General features: G+C 51.2%; 1 protein-coding gene across 1 annotated transcript in view; it reads right to left on the bottom strand.

Moving 5' to 3' along the window:
* Window positions 1-761: 761 nt before the first annotated feature.
* Window positions 762-19,529, bottom strand: part of USP31 (ubiquitin specific peptidase 31) — an 84,972-nt gene continuing 66,204 nt past the window's right edge. Inside the window, exons 13-16 of the mRNA XM_047780318.1 lie at window positions 17,836-18,061; window positions 10,147-10,305; window positions 8,209-8,361; window positions 762-5,330 (exon numbers count right to left, since the gene is read on the bottom strand). Coding sequence (XP_047636274.1) covers window positions 3,802-5,330; window positions 8,209-8,361; window positions 10,147-10,305; window positions 17,836-18,061 — 2,067 coding nt within the window. The 3' untranslated portion in view covers window positions 762-3,801. The remainder of the gene's footprint in view (window positions 5,331-8,208; window positions 8,362-10,146; window positions 10,306-17,835; window positions 18,062-19,529) is intronic.

Raw genomic sequence — 19,529 nt, 5'->3', positions numbered from 1 at the left:
CACCCCCATCCCCATCCCCATAAATCTCTGCAAATCGCCTACCAACCCAGGTGACCACATTCTAATGCCAAGTGACCTAATGGATTTCCAGCCCCTATGGGGTAGAGACAGCTCTGTCTGAAAAAGAAGATGTGACATTAAAAATGTCTCCAAAAATGAAGGGCACTTTTGGTTTCCAGGACAGAAGAGACGTGCTCAGGAAGCCCATGAGCCTCCGCCGATCACCAGGATCCATTTGATCTTTCCACTCGGGAGGACTGCGGCTCCACCTAGGACAGCCTTAGCTACTAGCATCCCCTGGTTCACCAGCCGCTCCCAGGGCACCTCAGCTACAGCAAACTCCTGAAGCTCTCAGCTGGCCTTTCCAAGCAAGGCAGGCCCTCAACGAAATGTTTGCAGAATGAAGGAATGAATGATGAAAGATGAATGACAGGAGAGGTCAGGGCAGCTTCACAGATAACAACAATATCTACCCACGTCCATTTCTTTCTTTTTTTTTTGGCCACACCTGCGGCATGTGGAAGCTCCCAGGGTCAGGGATCGAACCCACGCCAGTGTCGACCTGAGCTGCTGAGCTGCTGCCGTGACAACTCCGGATCCACTGTGCCACAAGGGAACTCCCCGCACGTCCATTTCTATTGGTCCAGTGTAGCATGATTTACTTTCAATTAGGCTGCTTTCAGGATGAGGAAATACAAAAACAAAACAAAACAAAACCCAAAAACCAAAAAAAGAACAAAAAAAACAAACACGGTGGGAGATAGTCTTGAGAGCACATGAGTTTAAGAGTTTCTTTGTGCTTCCTTCCACATTATAGAAGGGATTACAAAGGCAAGGTATAGGGCTGTCTTAAGGAATGATACAGACTCAGTACACTGGATGTTTACAGGAAAAGAAATCGAGAATACAAAGCTTTAAGAAAGCTCACCTACACTACATACGCAATGCTACTGTGGGTGGTTATTTTGTGACGACCAGGAAATGACAGCTCTAATCAGGCCCACCAGGCTGTCCACCCAAAACCCTGGGCTACCATCCTTTGCAGGTGACTTTTAACCCCAAACACATATAAGCTCATTGTGCCAAACAGCACTGGGAAAAGAAAAGAAAGAAAAAAAAATCAAGTCCCTCACTCCAGAAAAACTGAATTGAACCAAGTAACAATTTTTCCGTAAGGTACTTCACATCAAAGAGCATCTCCAAACTTTTGGGCAAAAATATCTTCTCTGCGGCTTAGAGGTTTTACCTCTTAATTATGGCTGAAATTTTCATGCTGACCAAGCACAGAAATATAATAGCCTAAAGATGCCTAGACACTGCTATAATACTTCCTGATTTTTTTCTGTTTAAATCTAAAACAAGAACTAAACTCCACAGACATACAGTTTACAGATATGGAAAGTTTATTTCTGGATCCCATGGAAAATTAATGGAGTTTGTAGAGGCTTTTTGCTTGTTGTTGTTGTTATTTTCAGTTTTGTTGTTGTTGTTGTTTTAAAAAGACACCAGACATAACAGAAAATCCATTCCTGGAGGACCCAAGAATAAAAATATTCACCACTGTGGAAATTCAAATAGATTCCATTAATGCTGAACTGTTTATAGCTCCCTCCCCCCAAAAGTGTTATTAAAACACTCTGTGTGGTCAAACGATGATTCTGAGACGATTTCAGAGTTTTGGATAGGAAATTTCAAATGAGATCTACCTATTAAAGGAAGAGGAGAGGTTCAAATTAGACAAACATTCAATTCCTGACATCGAAGATCCCGCATTTGGTGCATTTTTTTTTTTTCCCCAGGGAATACAGGAGCCACAGGAAGACTAACGGTGGCTAAACTCGGATCAGGCTGTGGATGTGCTGCTGGAAGCAATGATGTCGCAGGCGATCACAGCAGAGGAGGAGGGTAAGGCTGCTTTGGGAACTGAGATGCCTACACAGCGAAACGAGGACACCTAGCGAGGTGCAGGTTCAAGTGCAATGGGCAACGTGAAGTGAATGTCATGGAGCACGAGGGTACCTTCCACGAGGCTGAATACGTGAGTCTTCAACACCTTAAGGGTCTAGGATTCCAGCTACTCTCAATACACATGGCCTCCAGACTTGCAAGTTACCTGCTAATGCTCACAGTAGCAGCAAAATAAAGTAACCTCCTGGAAACATTTCCCAAGAGGTATTCATAGGAAAGAAAGAGGACCGAGGGGGGGAAAAAAAAGAAACACCCAAAAGGCAGTGCAGATTTCATAGCTATGCATGTAATATGTGTTCTGGTTACTGCACACACAGCAATACTGAAAAGGGAGATTTTAAGATGGACCTGGGCACCAAGAGTTCAGGAAGAACTCAAAGAGTCCATGACTTAGAAAAAGATACCATGTAAAAAAGCACACAAAGTTAGCACGCTACATTGCATGACAAAGTGACAAATGCTGGGCAAACAGAATCAGAACCGTGGCTCCCTTAACATTTAAAAAAAAAAAAATTACAAAAGAAAAAAGTGAAAAGTTCCAGAACACCTCCCCGAAACTTTAAAAATACCTATCTGACTTATCTGTGAATTTCTGCGAGGTTCCCTTTTCTACTCAACACAAAATGCCATTTGCACTGATGACGCCAGAGAGAACATGCTCCATCCTGCCTGTGAGTTTCTGGGTAAGAGCTTAAATCTTTAGCACAAGGAAGAAACAAACGCATTCCTGAAAGCCATCACAACGAAGACTGCCAGGCAGGATTGGAAGTGTGCACGTGACACTTTGTCACACATCGCTCCACTATGCCAGACCCTGACAGTTGGCAGCATGGAGCTTTCAACGTCTAACGTAGAAAAAAAGCAACCCCAAAGAAGGAAAATGGCACTGATTCATGCATCCAGTTTAGAATCCTTTTTTTTTTTTTTTTTTTTCCAGGAATCTTGCAAAGGTATTAACTTCAAAATCCCCATGATCTTAGCTATCGAATTTAGAAGGGAAAAAAAAAATTTTTTTTTTGACAAGTGACTGGCTTTCTGGCTATCCAGTTGGCCACCTCTTTTGGGACATATCCCAAGGTCAAGACAACTTACGATACACACATCTTGGCGGCTATGAAGGTAGTGAAAGACTTTGTCTCTACCTCCGAAAACATGTACCTGTGGCAGTAGGAGAAACGACAGCCACCCGCAGGCCACCTTCTTCGACTGTTCACACCCATCCTAGCCTAGCCGAGGATATACCTGAGAAACATTAGTGTTAAAATAGTGCCCTTTACAAAGACTGGTAGATGGGGCCAAAGTGCAGGAAGCGACAGTTTTCCCTCGGTTTTGCTGTTTGTGTCACAGTTTTTAGAGCTCCCGGTGCCACGCGACAATCCACGGTAAGGACAAATTCCACTCCGATGAAACCCAGGTCAAAGAATTCATCCTTTTCAGGGCACATGAATGATGCTTAACTGGTTCACAGGTTACAAATCCCTAGTGTCCAACGAAAGGCATTAGAGTTCTCGAGAAAGAAGTATGTACAACCGCGAAAGGGACCATCCAGGGTATCGTCTACGATATTCCAGTTAGCTTGCTATCAATGCTTTGCCTATGGCTGTTATTTGGTTCAATGGCAGAATAAGGCGACGCTTGTAACAACCTGCAATTCAGTTCTCCTCACGCGCACACACACACACATACACAGGCGCGCACACGCGTGCACGCACACACCCACACATCAGGCACGTGACCCCAAAAATACAAAAGCATAGGGGGCTTTGGTGGGAGGGAAGGGGCTTCTAAATAAATTAACATCTTCACAGATAAAACACTTGGACTGCAGAAATGTCACTGAGGTTTCGGAGAAGGCCGTGCAGAGGTTGGCATGCTAGAAGGTAACTTTTTGGAGGCCGTCTCAGCAGACTGCCTGCAACTGGGAGATGCGGGCGCTCCGGGATCTAGCTGGGAAGACTTGGCTTTGCGGGCGGACAGCAGCGAGTGTTTCGCAGAAGCGGGGTCCCTGGGGGCGGGCTGCTCTTGCGCGCCCGCGGTGCCCTTCGGCTGCGGGGAGCCTCTGTCGGCCTTGTCGTCGGGCGCCGCGCCCCGGCCGCCCGCCTTCTTGGAGAGCAGGCTTGTCTTGCCAAGGTCCGTGGAGCGCCGGGTCTCCTTCTGCCGCAAGGCTGACTTGAAGAAGGACAGCCCCTTGTCCTCCGACTTGCTGTCCCTCTTCAGGCCGGCCTTCCCGCTCACGCTGGGCGAGCGCAGGCTGGCCATGGACGAGCTGCGCACGTGCCGGCCGTCCCCGCGGCCGTCGCCCGCCCGGGCCTGGCTCCCGCGCGGGGAGCTGGGTTTGGAGCTGGTGGGGACGCCGGCTCTGTCGGACGCCAGACTCTGTCTGGAGCCCTCTCTGCTCAGGCTCCGGTCTGAGGTCCTGCTCTTGCCGGGAGGGAGGGGGCCCCGCGGGGCAGGGCCCGAGGCCTTTTTGGGGGATGCCGAGGAAGCGGGGTATGCGAGGGAAGAGGCCGACTTCTGCTTGAGGAGGGAGGGCGACGACGCGGAGGCCTGAGATTTGGGGGACGAGTCCTTTTTGGGGGCGGGGGCGGGGGAGGCGTGCCGCCCGCTGGCCCGGGAGGAAGACTCTGCTTTGCTCCGGGAGCGGGAGGGCTTCGCAGAAACCTTGACGGGACCAGGGGACGAAGGGGACGGACTGGAAAGAGAGGATTCCTGACTGGCCAGGGCGGATCTCCCCTTCCGCAAGCTTCTCTCCGGCTCAGAAGCGCCTTTGGAGCTGGGGGATCGCTTGGCTGTGCTCTCGGGTTTCTTTGCCAGGGAGCCGGCGTGGCCTGGGGGTTTCACCTCTTTGACTGGAGAGCTGTCTACTGAATCGCTCTGATCCACATAAGCAATCTGGTTATTGTTATCAAACGGAACAGAGACGGGGGGCAGGGGATCCCCTTGTGCTGGGCTCTTGCTCTGGGTGTCTGCCACCCCCGGGTTCAACCTGCGGGCATCCGCCTCGTCTTTGAAGACACCCTCCATGACCGCCAGAGGGGCCCGCCCCACGGCCTTGTGCTCCCGCCGGCTGTCGCTGGAGTCCTGGTAAAGGCTGGCGAGGTTCCTCAAGCTGCCGAAGCAAGAGATGGAGACCTTGTCGTCCACCGCCTCCCCAATCTTCTCCAAGGTGGAGGCGGAGCTGTGAATGGGGGAGTCCCCCGAGAAGCGGGAGGGGGAATTGGAGCGCATCTGCAGCTTAGCAGACAGGGACCAGGAGGGCCTCATGCAGTTTTCGTTGACGGCCAAGGGGCTGGTGACCGACGATCGGGCCGACAAGCTCTGGCGCTGGACACTTCTCACGAACGGTCGAGTTGAGAAACCTCCTGAATGCAGCAAAGAGAGTTCTGTTACGCTAAGCTGACACAATGTCCTGGTAATAACAGATAGCTAAGGATGGAAGGAAGCTGGAAGGAAGGCCAGCCTAATGGGATGACAGGCGCATGACCTCCAGAGCCCGGACAGCTGCGGTCAAGGAGTCGCCCTGAGACTTTGACTCTTCTGAGCCCGGTTTCCTTATCTGTGAAACAGGGACATTCTAACTTGGAGATCAGCAACCCGCTTCTTGTTCTACACCAGGGGTCCGCAGACTTTTCTTCTAAAGGTCCAGACAGCAAATATTTCAGGCTTTGCAGGCTGGCTGCTCAACTTTGCCACCTTAATGCAAAAGCAGCCCCAGGCAGCACAGAAACACACGGGCGTGGCTGTGTTCCCACAAAACTTTTTTTTGTCTTTTTAGGGCCACACCCACAGCATATGGAGGTTCCCAGGCTAGGGGTCGAATGAGAGCTACAGCCGACGGCCTGCGCCACAGCCACAGCAACTCGGGATCCGAGCCGTGACTGCAACCTACACCACAGCTCTCTGCAACACTGGATCCTTCACCCACTGAGCCAGGCCAGGAATCGAACCCCTGTCCTCATGGATACTAGCTGGGTTCGTTAACCACGACAGGAACTCCCCAACAAAACTTTTTTTTTTTACAAGTAAAGGCAAGGGCCACGTTTGGCAGATGGGCTAAGGCTTGTTGATCCCTGCTGTAACTCACAGAGCCACTGTGGAGAATTAAAGAAAATCTTGAGTCCTGTTCCCAGCAAGGCAGCCTGGCCCTGCACGGCTCATCCATCAACGCAAGCCCCTTCCTTTACAGCTTCATCTTACTAAGGACACGGGGGCTCACAGCAGGGAAGCCCCGGCACAAGATCCCACAGGTAACTAGAGGCAGAGCTAACACCAGGACCACCCCTTCCCCCCAGCTCAGTGCCCACAAGGAGGCTGGCCCGTAATCTCTGACGAGGAAAGCAGATCAATCGGTGGGAAGAACCCAAGAGACAATATGCTCCTACCCCGAGTGACTTAAAACCTCCAGGAAAACACTTATCATTAGAACAGCATGCCTCTATTTTAAGGGACTTAAAACTGCCAAAGAAAATATTTCAAATGAAATTCTGCCCACACGTGATACCATAGCTGAGGTATTAATAAAACTCGGTCTGGCTGAGATCCTAAGAGACAGCCCCGACTCAGTGGGCACCACTGAGCCCCACTCCAGCATGACTGTGTCATGATGCTGCTCCCGGGGATACTGATTTCACCAACACCATGGTTTAAAAACAGACAGGGAGGAGTTCCCATCATGGCACGATGGTTAACGAATTGGACTAGGAACCATGACGTTGCGGGTTCAATCCCTGGCCTCGCTCAGTGGGTCAAGGATCCAGCGTTGCTGTGAGCTGTGGTGTATGTAAGTCAAAGACGCGGCTCCAATCTGGTGTGGCTAAGGCCGTTGGCTGTGGTGTAGGCCTGCAGCTGTAGCTCCGATTCGACCCCTGGCCTGGGAACCTCCATGTGCCGTGAGTGTGGCCCTAAAAAGACCAAAAAAAATTAAAAAATGAAATATAAAAAAAGACGGGGGGGGGGGGTGGGGGCAAACCATAGCTAGGCTGGTGCTTAAAACAAGAGGGGATTCTAAGTTTAAAGGCTGTGCTGAAAATAACCTCTGAAAAATAGACAAGCCAAGATGCACTGGTCAATTTTTCAGACAATGTCAGGAGCTACAGACCAGGAACATGGCAATTACGGACTAAGACGCTCATTCTACAAATAAAGAAGCAGAAGGGGCACAGTTGGAGCCACGACAGAGCTCTTGTCATCTGGCCCTCGTGCAGCCTCCTGCTTTTTCTCCTCCATTTCATGTTCTCAGAATTAGCCATCGCTGCTAGAAGCGGTTTTCTAGAAGTGATCAAAATGCTGGCTGCAGAACGAGACTTGTTGGGAGGTGAGTCACAGTCCTCATTATAGAAGCTGAGCTCACTCCCTCTTCCTTCCAGCTCTCGGGGCTCTGGGCCCTGATCCTCCCCCACCACCTGGGATCCCTGTTAGAGTGGAGGCTGTGCTGCCACTACTGAGGTGGCAACTGAAGGCAAAAAAAAAAAAACAAAAAAAAAAAACAAAAAAACAACCAGAGCTGTCTTTATCAGATTTCCAAAGTTTTATACTGTGACGATCTTCAAAATTCCTAAAAACTACCTTTGTGCAAAGACAGGAAGTCTGGTCCAAGACGCTTCTGTTCCTACAAGAACACACCACCCACCCCGCTGTGCGAGGCGGGGCGGCAGGAAGGTGGGAAGCTGAGGGGGTGGGAGCCAGCGTCCCAGGCCCCGCCCAACGACTCACTAGGCCTCACGGGGCCAACTGCAACCGTGCCGGCGACCGGGAAGATTTTAAAAGCACATGGAGGAGTTCCCTGGTGGCTCGGTGGGTTAAGGATCCAGCCCTGTCACTGCAGCAGCGGGGGTCACTGCCATGGCGTGGGTTCGATCCCCGGCCCGGGAATCTCCACATGCCTCAAGCGTGGCCAAAAATTAAAATTAGGGAAAAAAAAAAAAAAAAAAAAGGCACTTTGAAAAAAAAATGTATATATGATCATGCAGAGTTACAGCTCCGGCCTTCACATTAGACCCTAAAAGTGGAAAACAATGAAGTGAAGGGAAAAGGCCTAGGTCACTGAAAAAAAGGCAGATGACCCTGTTACAGAAAACGTGACTTAACGACAGTGCCCCACAGCCACGAGGCCCGCTCTCCGTCCCCCCTCCATGTTCTCCTCTCCCCTGTTCTCTCGGGACTTAGTTCCTACGCACGAGGGAGCCTGTGCTGGGTCCACGGGCTGCCACTGCGGAATCTGTCACCAAAACCCAGACCCACCATCGTCCTCGCTCCTTTCCCCAGTCATCTCCACGGACTCGGACAGCGAGGCCAGGGAGGTGCGTCTGGAGGAAGCTGCAGAGGTCACGCTGGCTTGCTTGCTCCCCGGGAGCCGGCTCACCCAGTGTTCGCACAGGGAGGAGCTTGTGGAGCCTGCAGAAAAGGAAGCGGGCGTCAAGGTCAAGCCAGAATCCCCGGGGCCGGCCTGCGCCGCTCACACCCTGGTGAAGGGCTGCCGCCTGGGCTGCGAGTGGCTGATGTCCTCACCGCCAGGTCAGCATTCACTCCCGGACCCGGCGGGGTGCCTGCTCGAATATCCTGTGGGGGGAGGACAGACTCCCACACACGTGTGCAGTAATAAAATCCAAGCCCGGGGATGGATACTCCATAATGCAAAGTCCAAGTCCTAGGGCTGGCAACGGAATGGAACAGATACGGTGGTTAATAGAATCACCTAATCTACAAATCATTATCAAGCACTACTGTTCTGAGCGCCTGCAGTAATATTTCTGGTGCAGAGAGACGAAAGCCAGCAGCGGTCCACGACTGCTTTCTTGGCCTCCTTGCTTGGTGGAGTTTTTAAATCATTTTCATGATATCAACAGAAACACACATATGCGCATATGCCGGGCCACATACCATTCTGTTCCGGGGCGGCCCTTAAATATATATTAAAGCAGCAGTAACAGCCCTTGGAATGGAGAACATGACAGAGCATGACAATCTCGAGGCGGCCTCAAGAGGGCGCAATTTCCGAGCATATGGCAGACTCTGGAGCGCACTGAGGATGCACGGAGCCCTGAGCTCCCACTTTCTATGAACTATGAGAGAGGCTACCAGCAGAGAGGGTGTGTTGGGAGGGGCTTGACTCCAGTAAGGGGTCCCTTTGCTTCAGCGACGCTGCCTCTCGTCGGCTTCCAACTTACCTCTCGCAAACCTCCAGGGGAGCAGGGGTTACCAGGCCCTAACCTGACCACACATGGCCTCATCCTAGTCCTCCGTCCTATCTTCTAAGCTCCAACTCTGCAACAAGAAGCATCCAGTCTCCCTGTTTGGACTGTGGGCGGCTGCATCAACACCACATGTGGCTACTGGTTCCTGCATTTATTAAAGACGACAGACTAGATCCCATCAAGCTAACCCCACGCCACCAAATATGATTATAGCCTTCACTCCTTCCCCTAACAGAACAAGCTGATCTTACTGGAAAAAAGGACAATTTCCAACGGTGCTTCACCCTTTACAAAAGTCTTCACAGAGTTCCTGCTGCAGCTCAGCAGATTAAGAACCTGACTAGTATCCAGGAGGATGCGGGTTCAATCCCTGGCCTCGCTCGGTGGGTTAAAGGGTCTGGCGTTGCTGTGGCTGTGGTGTTGGCCAGTGGCTATAGTTCCGATTGGACCCTTAGCCTGGGAACCTCCATATGCCACGGGCTTGGCCCCAAAAAGACAATAAAAAAAAAAAGAATTTACCGCACGTTTACCTCATCTTGCACACAACGACAAGCGTAAGGCGGGCAGCGTTATTACACCCATATGACAGATGACAAATACGTAGCGTGGATAGGACACACTCCAGGGTAACCCAACCATACACGGCAAAGCCAAGTGTCAGTTCTCTGTCCAAGTCCCTCGGCTCCTCTACTCTGAGAGCAGTGTGCCAGGCTGCTCTGAGCTGCTTCCACGAGCAAACACCACGAGCATGCTTTGAGCCAGGCTCTACTCCACCTCCACGGGAACTCCTGGTTCACAGCTGCTCGCAGGTCCACCCCCACTTCCTCGACTGCAAGCATTCTGGATTCCAGATTTAATGCAGAGATGAGAAGCGACCCAATCCAACCAACAGCGTCATGAGCCCTCCTGGAGAAGTTTCTGGACCGCCAATCACAACCGTCCACTCTCGGCAAAAACACCCTCCCACCGGCAGGGTCGGCCTTACCTGCCACCGAGCTGTTGGCCGACCACGACGGTATGGCCGTCCGCCTCTGGTAGAAGAGGATGTAGGCTGTCTGCGTGCAGACCTCGTCTTCCGACAGCTGCTGCACGTCGCTGTCGTCGAAGCAGTACCAGAGGCCGTCCACGGAGTTCTTGCAGTAGGCTGCCAAAGAGAGCCGAGCAGCCATCAGCACTGGGGCGGCGGCGCGGGCCGCGCCTTTCTCCCCACAGACACCATTGCTTTGGCTCCCAGAATTAATTCAAGAACTTTCTAAGGCTGCAGGGAGCGACAAAGAAAGAGGTAAAGAATCCAAATTCCAAATCACGCTCGAGTCAAACGTGTCGAGAAATCCCAAACTACGCCAAGGGGATGAAATGCTAGTTAACCTCAGAAAACACAGGATACCTATTTATTTAAACCAGTGGTTCTTGACCAGAGAGGATTTTTGCCCCAAGGGACATGTGGTAAAGAAATGGAGACACGGCTGACTGTCACCACCGGAGGTGGGGGTGGAGGGGTTTCGAGGAGCTTCTGGTGGCCAGAGATTAGGGACACTGCTAAACACCCCAACATACACAGGACAGCCTCAAACAACAAAGAAGTACCCAGAAAAACGGTACCGTGCTAGGATTGAGAAACCATTTTAGGCATGCTGTGACATTTTAGTGTTTATTAGAGATAGAAAATAATAGAACTAGAAATAATAATATTAATCATAGGAGCAGCTAACATTTGTTTAGCACGTATTATGTGCATCTCTTTTGATTCTGCAAGATTTGTTCTGTTATTATTCCCATTTTACAGAGGCTCAAAAAAGATGAACCTGGAGTTCTCGTCGTGGCGCAGTGGTTAACGAATCCGACTAGGAACCATGAGGTTGCGGGTTCGATCCCTGCCCTTGCTCAGTGGGTTAAGGATCCGGCGTTGCTGTGAGCTGTGGTGTAGGTCGCAGACGCGGCTCGGATCCTGTGTTGCTGTGGCTCTGGTGTAGGGTGGCAGCTGCAGCTCCGATTCGACCCCTAGCCTGGGATCCTCCATATGCCGTGAGAGTGGCCCAAGAAATGGCAAAAAAAAAAGATGAACCAGGAGTTCCCGTCGTGGCTCAGTGGTTAACGAATCCGACTAGGAACCATGAGGTTGCGGGTTCGATCCCTGCCCTTGCTCAGTGGGTTAAGGATCCGGCGTTGCTGTGAGCTGTGGTGTAGGTCGCAGACGCGGCTCGGATCCTGTGTTGCTGTGGCTCTGGTGTAGGGTGGCAGCTGCAGCTCCGATTCGACCCCTAGCCTGGGATCCTCCATATGCCGTGGGAGCGGCCCAAGAAATGTCCAAAAAAAACCCCACAAAACAATGAACCAGCTTGCCCGGGGTCATGCAGCAGGTGAAGGGGTGGGCCCACCCAGGTCCTTCCAGGATTATCTAGTCCCTGAGCTTGCTCCCCTCAGAGAGGGTATGTCCCTCATGGAAGTCCCTGGGCACACGGAGAACACCGGAGCTCATGAATTCACGTGCCTTCTCTCCAGCTCAAATTCTAAGCCTGTGAGACAAATAAAGAGCATTCAAGTACCCGCAAGAACAGACATGGCTTAGCAGTCATGAAGCCACATCATCGTATATGGGCACATCAAGGAGTGTGATAAGTTTGCTCCAGAAAGGTACATCCGTATCACGCTTTCTACAAAGACCCATTTATTTCGGTGAAAACATGCGCTGCAATAGTTCCCTGAATAGGGGAGCAGACTCAGGAGGGCCCTGGGGACAGGGCACATAAGGTCCCTCGGAGCGCCCGCCCTCGAGAGGCCACAGCCACCTCGTAAGAATAGACTCCTAGGAGATAAAAGGAACCCAGGAGAGGAAGGGCTGTACCATGCAGGTCCCGAAAAAGAGCAGAACAGGAATCTACGACTGCAGGGAGGGACGTCTGCGCTGGGGAGGCCCTAGAGGCAGAGGGCGAGACGGGCAGGCCTATGCAGCACGTGGAGCTGCTGGAGCCACCACTATTGGGTCAGTGGTGCCACCAGGCTGGATGCGCAGATGACCCGGTTGGTGAGGGGCGGCCGCTAGGCAGCGGGAGCGGGAGCAGAACTGAAGGGGGAACTCGCCCAAGGTGACAGGGCAACCTAGTGCTGGCTTCCATCTGCCTCTCCGCAGGATGGCCTGTCCTCAGTCACGGCGTGGAACCTAAGGCAGCGCAGGGACTCATTAACAGGTCAACGATGTAGTTACAAAATAATCCTAGGTGCTCTTTTTTCCCTAGCGCAATTTTCTTTTTCTTTTCTTTTTTTTCTTTTTTTTTTTTTTTTATCTTTTTGCTATTTCTTTGGGCCGCTCCCGCGGCATATGGAGGTTCCCAGGCTAGGGGTGGAATCGGAGCTGTAGCCCCCCGCCTACGCCAGAGCCACAGCAACGCGGGATCCAAGCCGCGTCTGCAACCTACACCACAGCTCACGGCAACGCCGGATCGTTAACCCACTGAGCAAGGGCAGGGACCGAACCCGCAACCTCATGGTTCCTAGTTGGATTCGTTAACCACTGCGCCACGACAGGAACTCCCCCTAGCGCAATTTTCTGAAGTGTTTCCTAGACCAGTGCTATTCAAATCGTGGCTCGCAGACCTGTGCCTGTCGACAGCATAAGGTCCGGAATGAGGTAAGCATTTAAAACTGTTCATAGTACTCTGATAATGCAATACATAGATATTTGGCGTATGGAGGTTCCCAGGCTAGGAGTCAAATCAGAGCTGCAACTGCCAGCCTATACGCCACAGCCACAGCCACGCCAGATCCGAGCTGCATCTGCGACCTACACCAGAGCTCACAGCAACACCAGATCCTTAATCCACTGAGCCAGGCCAGGGATCGAATCTGCATCCTCATGGATACTAGTCAGGTTCACTACCACTGAGCCACAATGGCAACTCCTGATACTGCAAAATATTTTTATTGTATTTTCACAAAAGGATTGGTTCATGAAGAACTGAAAAATTTTCTAAAGATTTAAAAAAAGTTTTTAGGAGTTCCCATCGTGGCTCAGTCGTTAACGAATCCGACTAGGATCCATGAGGTGGCGGGTTCGATCCCCGGCCTTGCTCATTGGGCTAAGGATCTGGTGTTGCCGTGAGCTGTGGTGTACGTCACAGACGTGGCTCGGATCCTGTGTTGCTGTGGCTCTGGTGTAGGGTGGCAGCTGCAGCTCCGATTCGACCCCTAGCCTGGGAATCTCCATATGCTGCGGGAGCGGCCCAGGAAATGGCAAAAAAAAAAAAAAAAAAAGTTTTTAAAGCTTCTTCATTAGAGATGGTTTGAGAAGCACTGTTCTAGAATCCTTACACAAGGTAGCCATACGTGTACCACGTAATTAGAACCAGCACAAAATAAAGAACACATCAAAATAAACACTCCAAGAGAAAGCTTAGGAAATACGGTATCTCTAATGCAACAGTGCTGAGGTACTTAAAATATTTTTAGCAGAAAAGCCATGCTGTGGCCTAGGACAGGAAAGGGAAACAGTGCAGGAAATATCTGAGCTCCCCCACCCCACCCCCGCCATGTAACAGGCCCCACGTGGCAGACACGGTGCTTCTGGCTCCTCCAGGGGTCACGAGGTGAGAAGAAGGGTCCCCTGCCATGGTCACAGAGCTGTGGGAAAGGGTGTCTAGCTTCTAGCCCACTCTCCTCTCACTACTGTGTACTGCCTGTGATGTGGTTATGGGTGTTCAGGCATCTGCCAGAGTCTATTCTTTTTTTTTTTTTGTCTTTTTGCCATTTCTAGGGCTGCTCTTGCGGCACAGGCTAGGGGTCCAATCGGAGCTGCAGCTGCCAGCCTACGCCAGAGCCACAGCCACGTAGGATCCGAGCTGCGTCTGCGACCTACACCACAGCTCACAGCAACGCCGGATCTTAACCCACTGAGCAAGGCCAGGGATCAAACCCGCCACCTCATGGTTCCTAGTCGGATTTGTTAACCACTGCGCCACGACGGGAACTCCTACCAGAGTCTATTCTATACAAAGAACATGACAAGCTAAAAATCTGGCACTGTCCTGTTTTTCTCAATCGTCTCTTGCTAGAAACCACACAACGGGCTCGTGCATATTTTCCTGAGAAAGAGCGTCACACGTGGAGGACGTGCTCTTTGCCAAAGCTGAAGCTCGATCCACACGAACCAGGGATGCTGGCCGAGGCGTTACGTCACCAGCTAATTAGCGAAATGAAACTCCCTCTGAGTCCCTTTCGATTCTCAGAGTCCCCGAGACTCTCAAAGAACACAGACGGGACCAGGAATGCCACAAAAGCAAAACTCTACCCGGACGCAGCACGCTTACTCTGCCAGTGGCCCCCAAAGAACAGAGCATCAAATGTGTGAGACATGAAATACAGCAGTAACATTTGGTTTAAACCAAAATACGAGGTAAAAACATTCTTAAAACAGTATTAACTTTGTTTTCTATGGACTTCTCAACAGATTCTCTATCTCCTTTTCCTTCTTGAACGTGCTTCCTCGGGCCAAGAGAGACCACCCCAGCCCTTCTGCTGCGAGAAACACCCCTCCTCTCACAGGCGGCTGCTGCCTGCAGCACCTAAATACTGAAAGACCTTGACCTAAATGGGTTTTAGGAACAAAAGACTGTTGGAGTTCCCAATGTGGCCCAGTGGGTTAAGGATCCAGGGTTGCTGTGATGCAGGAAATAGCCGCAGCTCCCATTCAACCCCTAAGCCAGGAACCTCCATAGGCTGCAGGTGCGGCCATACAAAGAAGAAAAAAAAAAAGAAAAAGGACAAAAGATTTGTTGCAGCCAGTCACACCGCCTGTCCCCCACCTCCTGGAGGGAAGAGAAGGCGGAAACAGTTAAGCGGGCCCAGCCGAGGAGGGGGTCCGAGGCCCGACAGCCCGCTCGCCTTGCTGTGGGGGCCTAGGGGCTGACTGCCAGCAAAAAGTTCCAGAGAGTCAGAAATACCAACTGGCAGGGGTCACCCTGCCCTACTGGCCCCTGCCTTTATGAGTCACTAGCCCCCTGGGGTCTGGTTGCCGAAACCACGGAACCGAGGAAACAAAAAAGCCCCTGATGATGTGTTCATGCCCAACAGGGTGAGTGACAACGATGCAGAAATCCGAGTCCCGGCCACCATGCAGACGGGGTCCCTCGCATCAAGTCCCCCAACACAGATGGCCAAGCAAGAAGCCCCCAAATCTACCTAACCGGCCTCCCCAGGGTGTGTGCGTGCCCTTAACCCAGGAATTCCATTTCTGAGACTCCAGGAAATACAGAATTAAAATACAGAAACTGTGACTATGTACAAAGATGTCATCAGCTGAAAACTAAATATATGTACTCAATGATGGGAATGGTTCCACCACACTAGAGTTCTATCAACAGAATATTCTGTGGTCATTAAAGAGAATGTTCGTGGAGTTCCCGTTGTGGCTCAGTGGGTTAAGAACCAGACATTGTCTCGGTAAGGATGCAGGTTCAATCCCTGGCCTCGCTCAGTGGGTTAAGGATCTCGTGTTGCTGCAAGATGCCATGCAGGTTGCAGATATGGCTTGGATCTGGCATGGCTGTGGCTGTGGCTGTGGCGGAGGCCTGCAGCTACAGCTCTGATTAGGCCCCTAGCTTGGGAACCTCCATATGTCACAGGTATAGGCCTAAAAAGGGGCGGGGGTGGGGTGGGGAATGTTTATAAAAATGAAGTGTCTCTCCCGCTAGCCCCTCAGGGCCTGGCGGGTAGGCAACAGGTCACTAATCCCAGCAGCTTCTCCTGACCCTCCAGGACGAGGGGGCTCTGAGCGCTCTCTCCGCCCGACCCCTACTCTACCCTGTTCCCACTTCCACCACGGAGTCTAGTACCCATTCCTGCTCCTTCATTTTAGAGGACCTTCCTCCCCACCACCCGCTTCTTGATTACACTCAAAGGGGAGACAAAGGATTGAGATCTTTTCATTTCCGATGTGTCTCTGATGCGATACAGCCCAGGGCAAGCAAGACACAGAAGAGGCGAGCCACAAACATTCACCCAAACGAACAGACAGCCTAATCACGACAGGGTGAAGTAACGGCCAAAACTTACAGGAAAACACTGGGAGGAAAGGCCACGTATCAAAATGTCACCTACATACAATGGACGATATTTAGCCTTAAAAGAGGAAGGCACTTCTGATACATGATACAACATGGGTGAGTCTTGAAGACAGTATGCTCGGGCAATCAGGGAGTCACAAAAAGACAAACACTGTATGGTTCCGCTTACATGGGGAACCTAGAGGAGTCCCAGTCATAGACAGAACGGGGGCTGCTGGGGTGGAGGGAGGTGGCAATGGGGGCTTCCTGATTAGTGGACAAAGACTTTCAATTTGGGAAGATGAAGGAAGGAAATTCCTTTTTTTTTTTTTTTTTGCTTTTTAGGGCCGCACTTGTGGCCTGTGGAGGTTCCCAGGTTGGGGTCGAACTGGAGCTACAGCTGCCAGCCTACGCCACAGCCAGAGCAACACTGGATCTTTAACCCACTGAACAAGCCCAGAGATTGAACCTGCATCCTCACGGATGCTAGTCGGATTCGTTTCTGCTGAGCCACGATGGGAACTCCAATGAAGGAAATTCTGGAGATGGATAGTGGTGATGGCTGCACAAAGATGTGAATGTACTTAATGCTACTGAACTGTACACTTAAAAATGGTTAAATGGTAAATTCCGTTATATATATGTATATATTTTGTGTGTTTTTCAGTTTTTTTTCTAGGGCCGCACCTGCGGCATATGGAAGTTCCAAGGCTAGAGTCGAAATCGGGGCTGTAGCTGTCAGCCTACATCACAGCTCACAGTAACGCTGGATCCTTAACCCACTGAGCGAGGCCAGGGACAGAACCCACGTCCTCATGGATACCAGTCAGGTTCGTTACCGCGGAGCCACAAAGGGGACTCCTGTTACATATATTTTATCACAGTTTCTAAAAACATTACCAGTGGTTATTTCTGAGTGACAAGTTCATGGGTTGATGGCATTATTCTTTCTACCTCTCTAGTCTCTAAATTTCATATGAGGGCCACTGTTGCCTTTACAACCGAGAAAAAGTAAATTTAACCATAAAACAAAAAGAAAAACCCTTTCAAGTCACCTGAAACACACTATAAAAGTGGTTCACAGCCACCCCCAATCAGGGAGAAGTAGAGCAAAACCTTAAACGGGGCGTGCCGATGAGGTCAACAAACGCGCCCTGGATGAGCCAGGCGATGGCCACCCATCTGCACACACCATTCCCCGCTCAGGTCAGAGACCCGGAGGATGGAAACTGCCCTCATGGCTGGCACACTGCAAAGCAAGGTTCTTTGTTTCTTTTCTTTTCTTTTTTCTTTTAATGGTCTTTTTAGGGCCACTCCCACAGCATACGGAGGTTCCCAGGCTAGAGGTCTAACAGGAGCTGCAGGTGCCAGCCTACGCCACAGCCACAGCAATGCAGGCAGGATCTGAGCTGCATCTGTGACCTACACCACAGCTCACAGCAACGCTGGATCTTTAACCCACTGATCAAACCAGGGATCAACCCCCGTGTCCTCATGGATACCAGCCAGGCTCATCAACTGTCGAGCCACGACGGGAACGCCAGGAAAGCGAGGTTCTAATGCAAAGCCATCCTGCCACAGACAAAACGCATGGGGGGAACCGTGGGCACAGGCGCCCGGCCTCGCGTGCTGCAGACCTGTGTAGTGCCCCCCTTGCATGGTGCCGTGATGGTTGCACACCGCATACAGGTCGTAGATGTAGTCCTCAGGGTCCCTCCCGAGTCCGTAGGGCCGTCTCCACGGAGACCAATGGGATGGCAAACTCCAGCTGCTCTGGCTCCTCTTAACCACGTGAGGTGTCATGTCCAGGCCAGTCAACGGGAACTTGACCATGTTCTGAAGTTTCGTACGCTTGTCTCCTTCCTGTGCCAAGAGGAGAAACAAGTTCGGATGCTATTTGCAGGCAAGCAGATGGCAGAGATCAGCTGAGCGAGGACTGCAGACTCCTAGCAGCTGAAGCAGGACCACGTTACGTACCTGATGCTTCTAAAGACACATACAAAACAGGGAACCAGAGCATTTTAAGTACCTGGAGGAACAGGTTTTAGTGTTGCCCAACATGGAACCAGTGATGATCTCTATATAAGGGGAATAAGCCTTTTTGAGTCTTTATCTCCTTAGCTGACTGAGGGTTTCTAGGTTTGTAACCTGCAAAATGACACCTTTAGGTGGTTCTTCCTGCAACCTCTGTCACAGAGGCATGAACAGTAACGGAGTAACAACACGTGTGAAGGGAAAAGCACAGCGCTGGCAGAGAACAGCCGTTCACGGAGAAGGGCCTCTTCCTCCTCCGCCTCCTCCAGCAAGTCCACTAAAAGTTCACCGCAGCTTAAGTTAATATATTCGTTGAGCTGACAATCTTGGGTAATCTGAGATTTCCCGTACATCCCATCAAGCCTACTGGGAAATCCTTCCAAACGCAACCATCTGTTAAATAGATATTTACCGAATGTTTCCTGTGTCTATGGGAGCTTTAAAAAGATTAACCAGGGAGTTCCCACTGTGGCTCGCTGGTAACGGCTCTGACCTGGATCCATGAAGACATAGGTGCAGCCCTTGGGTTAAGGATCCAGCATTGCCCTGAGCTGTGGCGTAGGTCGCAGATGTGGCTCAGATCTGGCATTGCCATGGCTGTGGTGTAGACCGGCAGCTGTAGCTCCGATTTGACCCCTAGCCTGGGAACTTCCATATGCCAAGGGTGTGGCCTTAAAAAATAAATAAACAAATAAATAAACATAAGATTAATTGGATACAGAGAATGCCCAGCCCAAGGAACCATGGATTCACTGCGGGAAGAAAAGTGTCTGTAGGAGAAAGGTAGGTTGAGTCCAGGAGGGTCAGGGAGGTCAGGCTAAAAACTCCGGACCCTGTTCTGTAGCCAAGAGGGAAGTGCTGAGGCGCTGAGGGGGGAAGGTGATGTCATCAGAGCTTTCCTTAAGCAGCACCGAAAACCTGGTGGAAAGGCAAGAGCAGGGTACATTTAGAACCAATGAGAAGCCACGGCAACTGCAACCAGCTGGAAAGTTGCTGAAGTCTGAACGGGCAGGGTGACAGCAAGAATGGGACGAAGGGGACACACTCAGAAGGCAGTGGAGAGGCACAGCCAAGCTGAAGAGGTGACTGCCTAGACAACAGGGACAAGAAAGAAGAGTCAATGATGACTCTGCGGCTTTGAGTTGGGGCGCATGGTATGTCTTCAGAAGAAACAGAAATCAGTCCGTACGTGTGGAAGGAGACAGAGAAGGCTGGAGTCCACACCCCCAACCAGCTATCCATCTGCAGAGCCCAACGGGAGCATGCCGTCGAGACACTCCCACTCTCCACTACTGCA

The sequence above is a fragment of the Phacochoerus africanus genome, chromosome 5, assembly GCF_016906955.1.
Source record: "Phacochoerus africanus isolate WHEZ1 chromosome 5, ROS_Pafr_v1, whole genome shotgun sequence".
Taxonomy (NCBI): Eukaryota; Metazoa; Chordata; class Mammalia; order Artiodactyla; family Suidae; genus Phacochoerus; species Phacochoerus africanus.
Note: the sequence above shows the minus strand (reverse complement) of the source record. Positions and strands in the feature narration are given on the sequence as shown.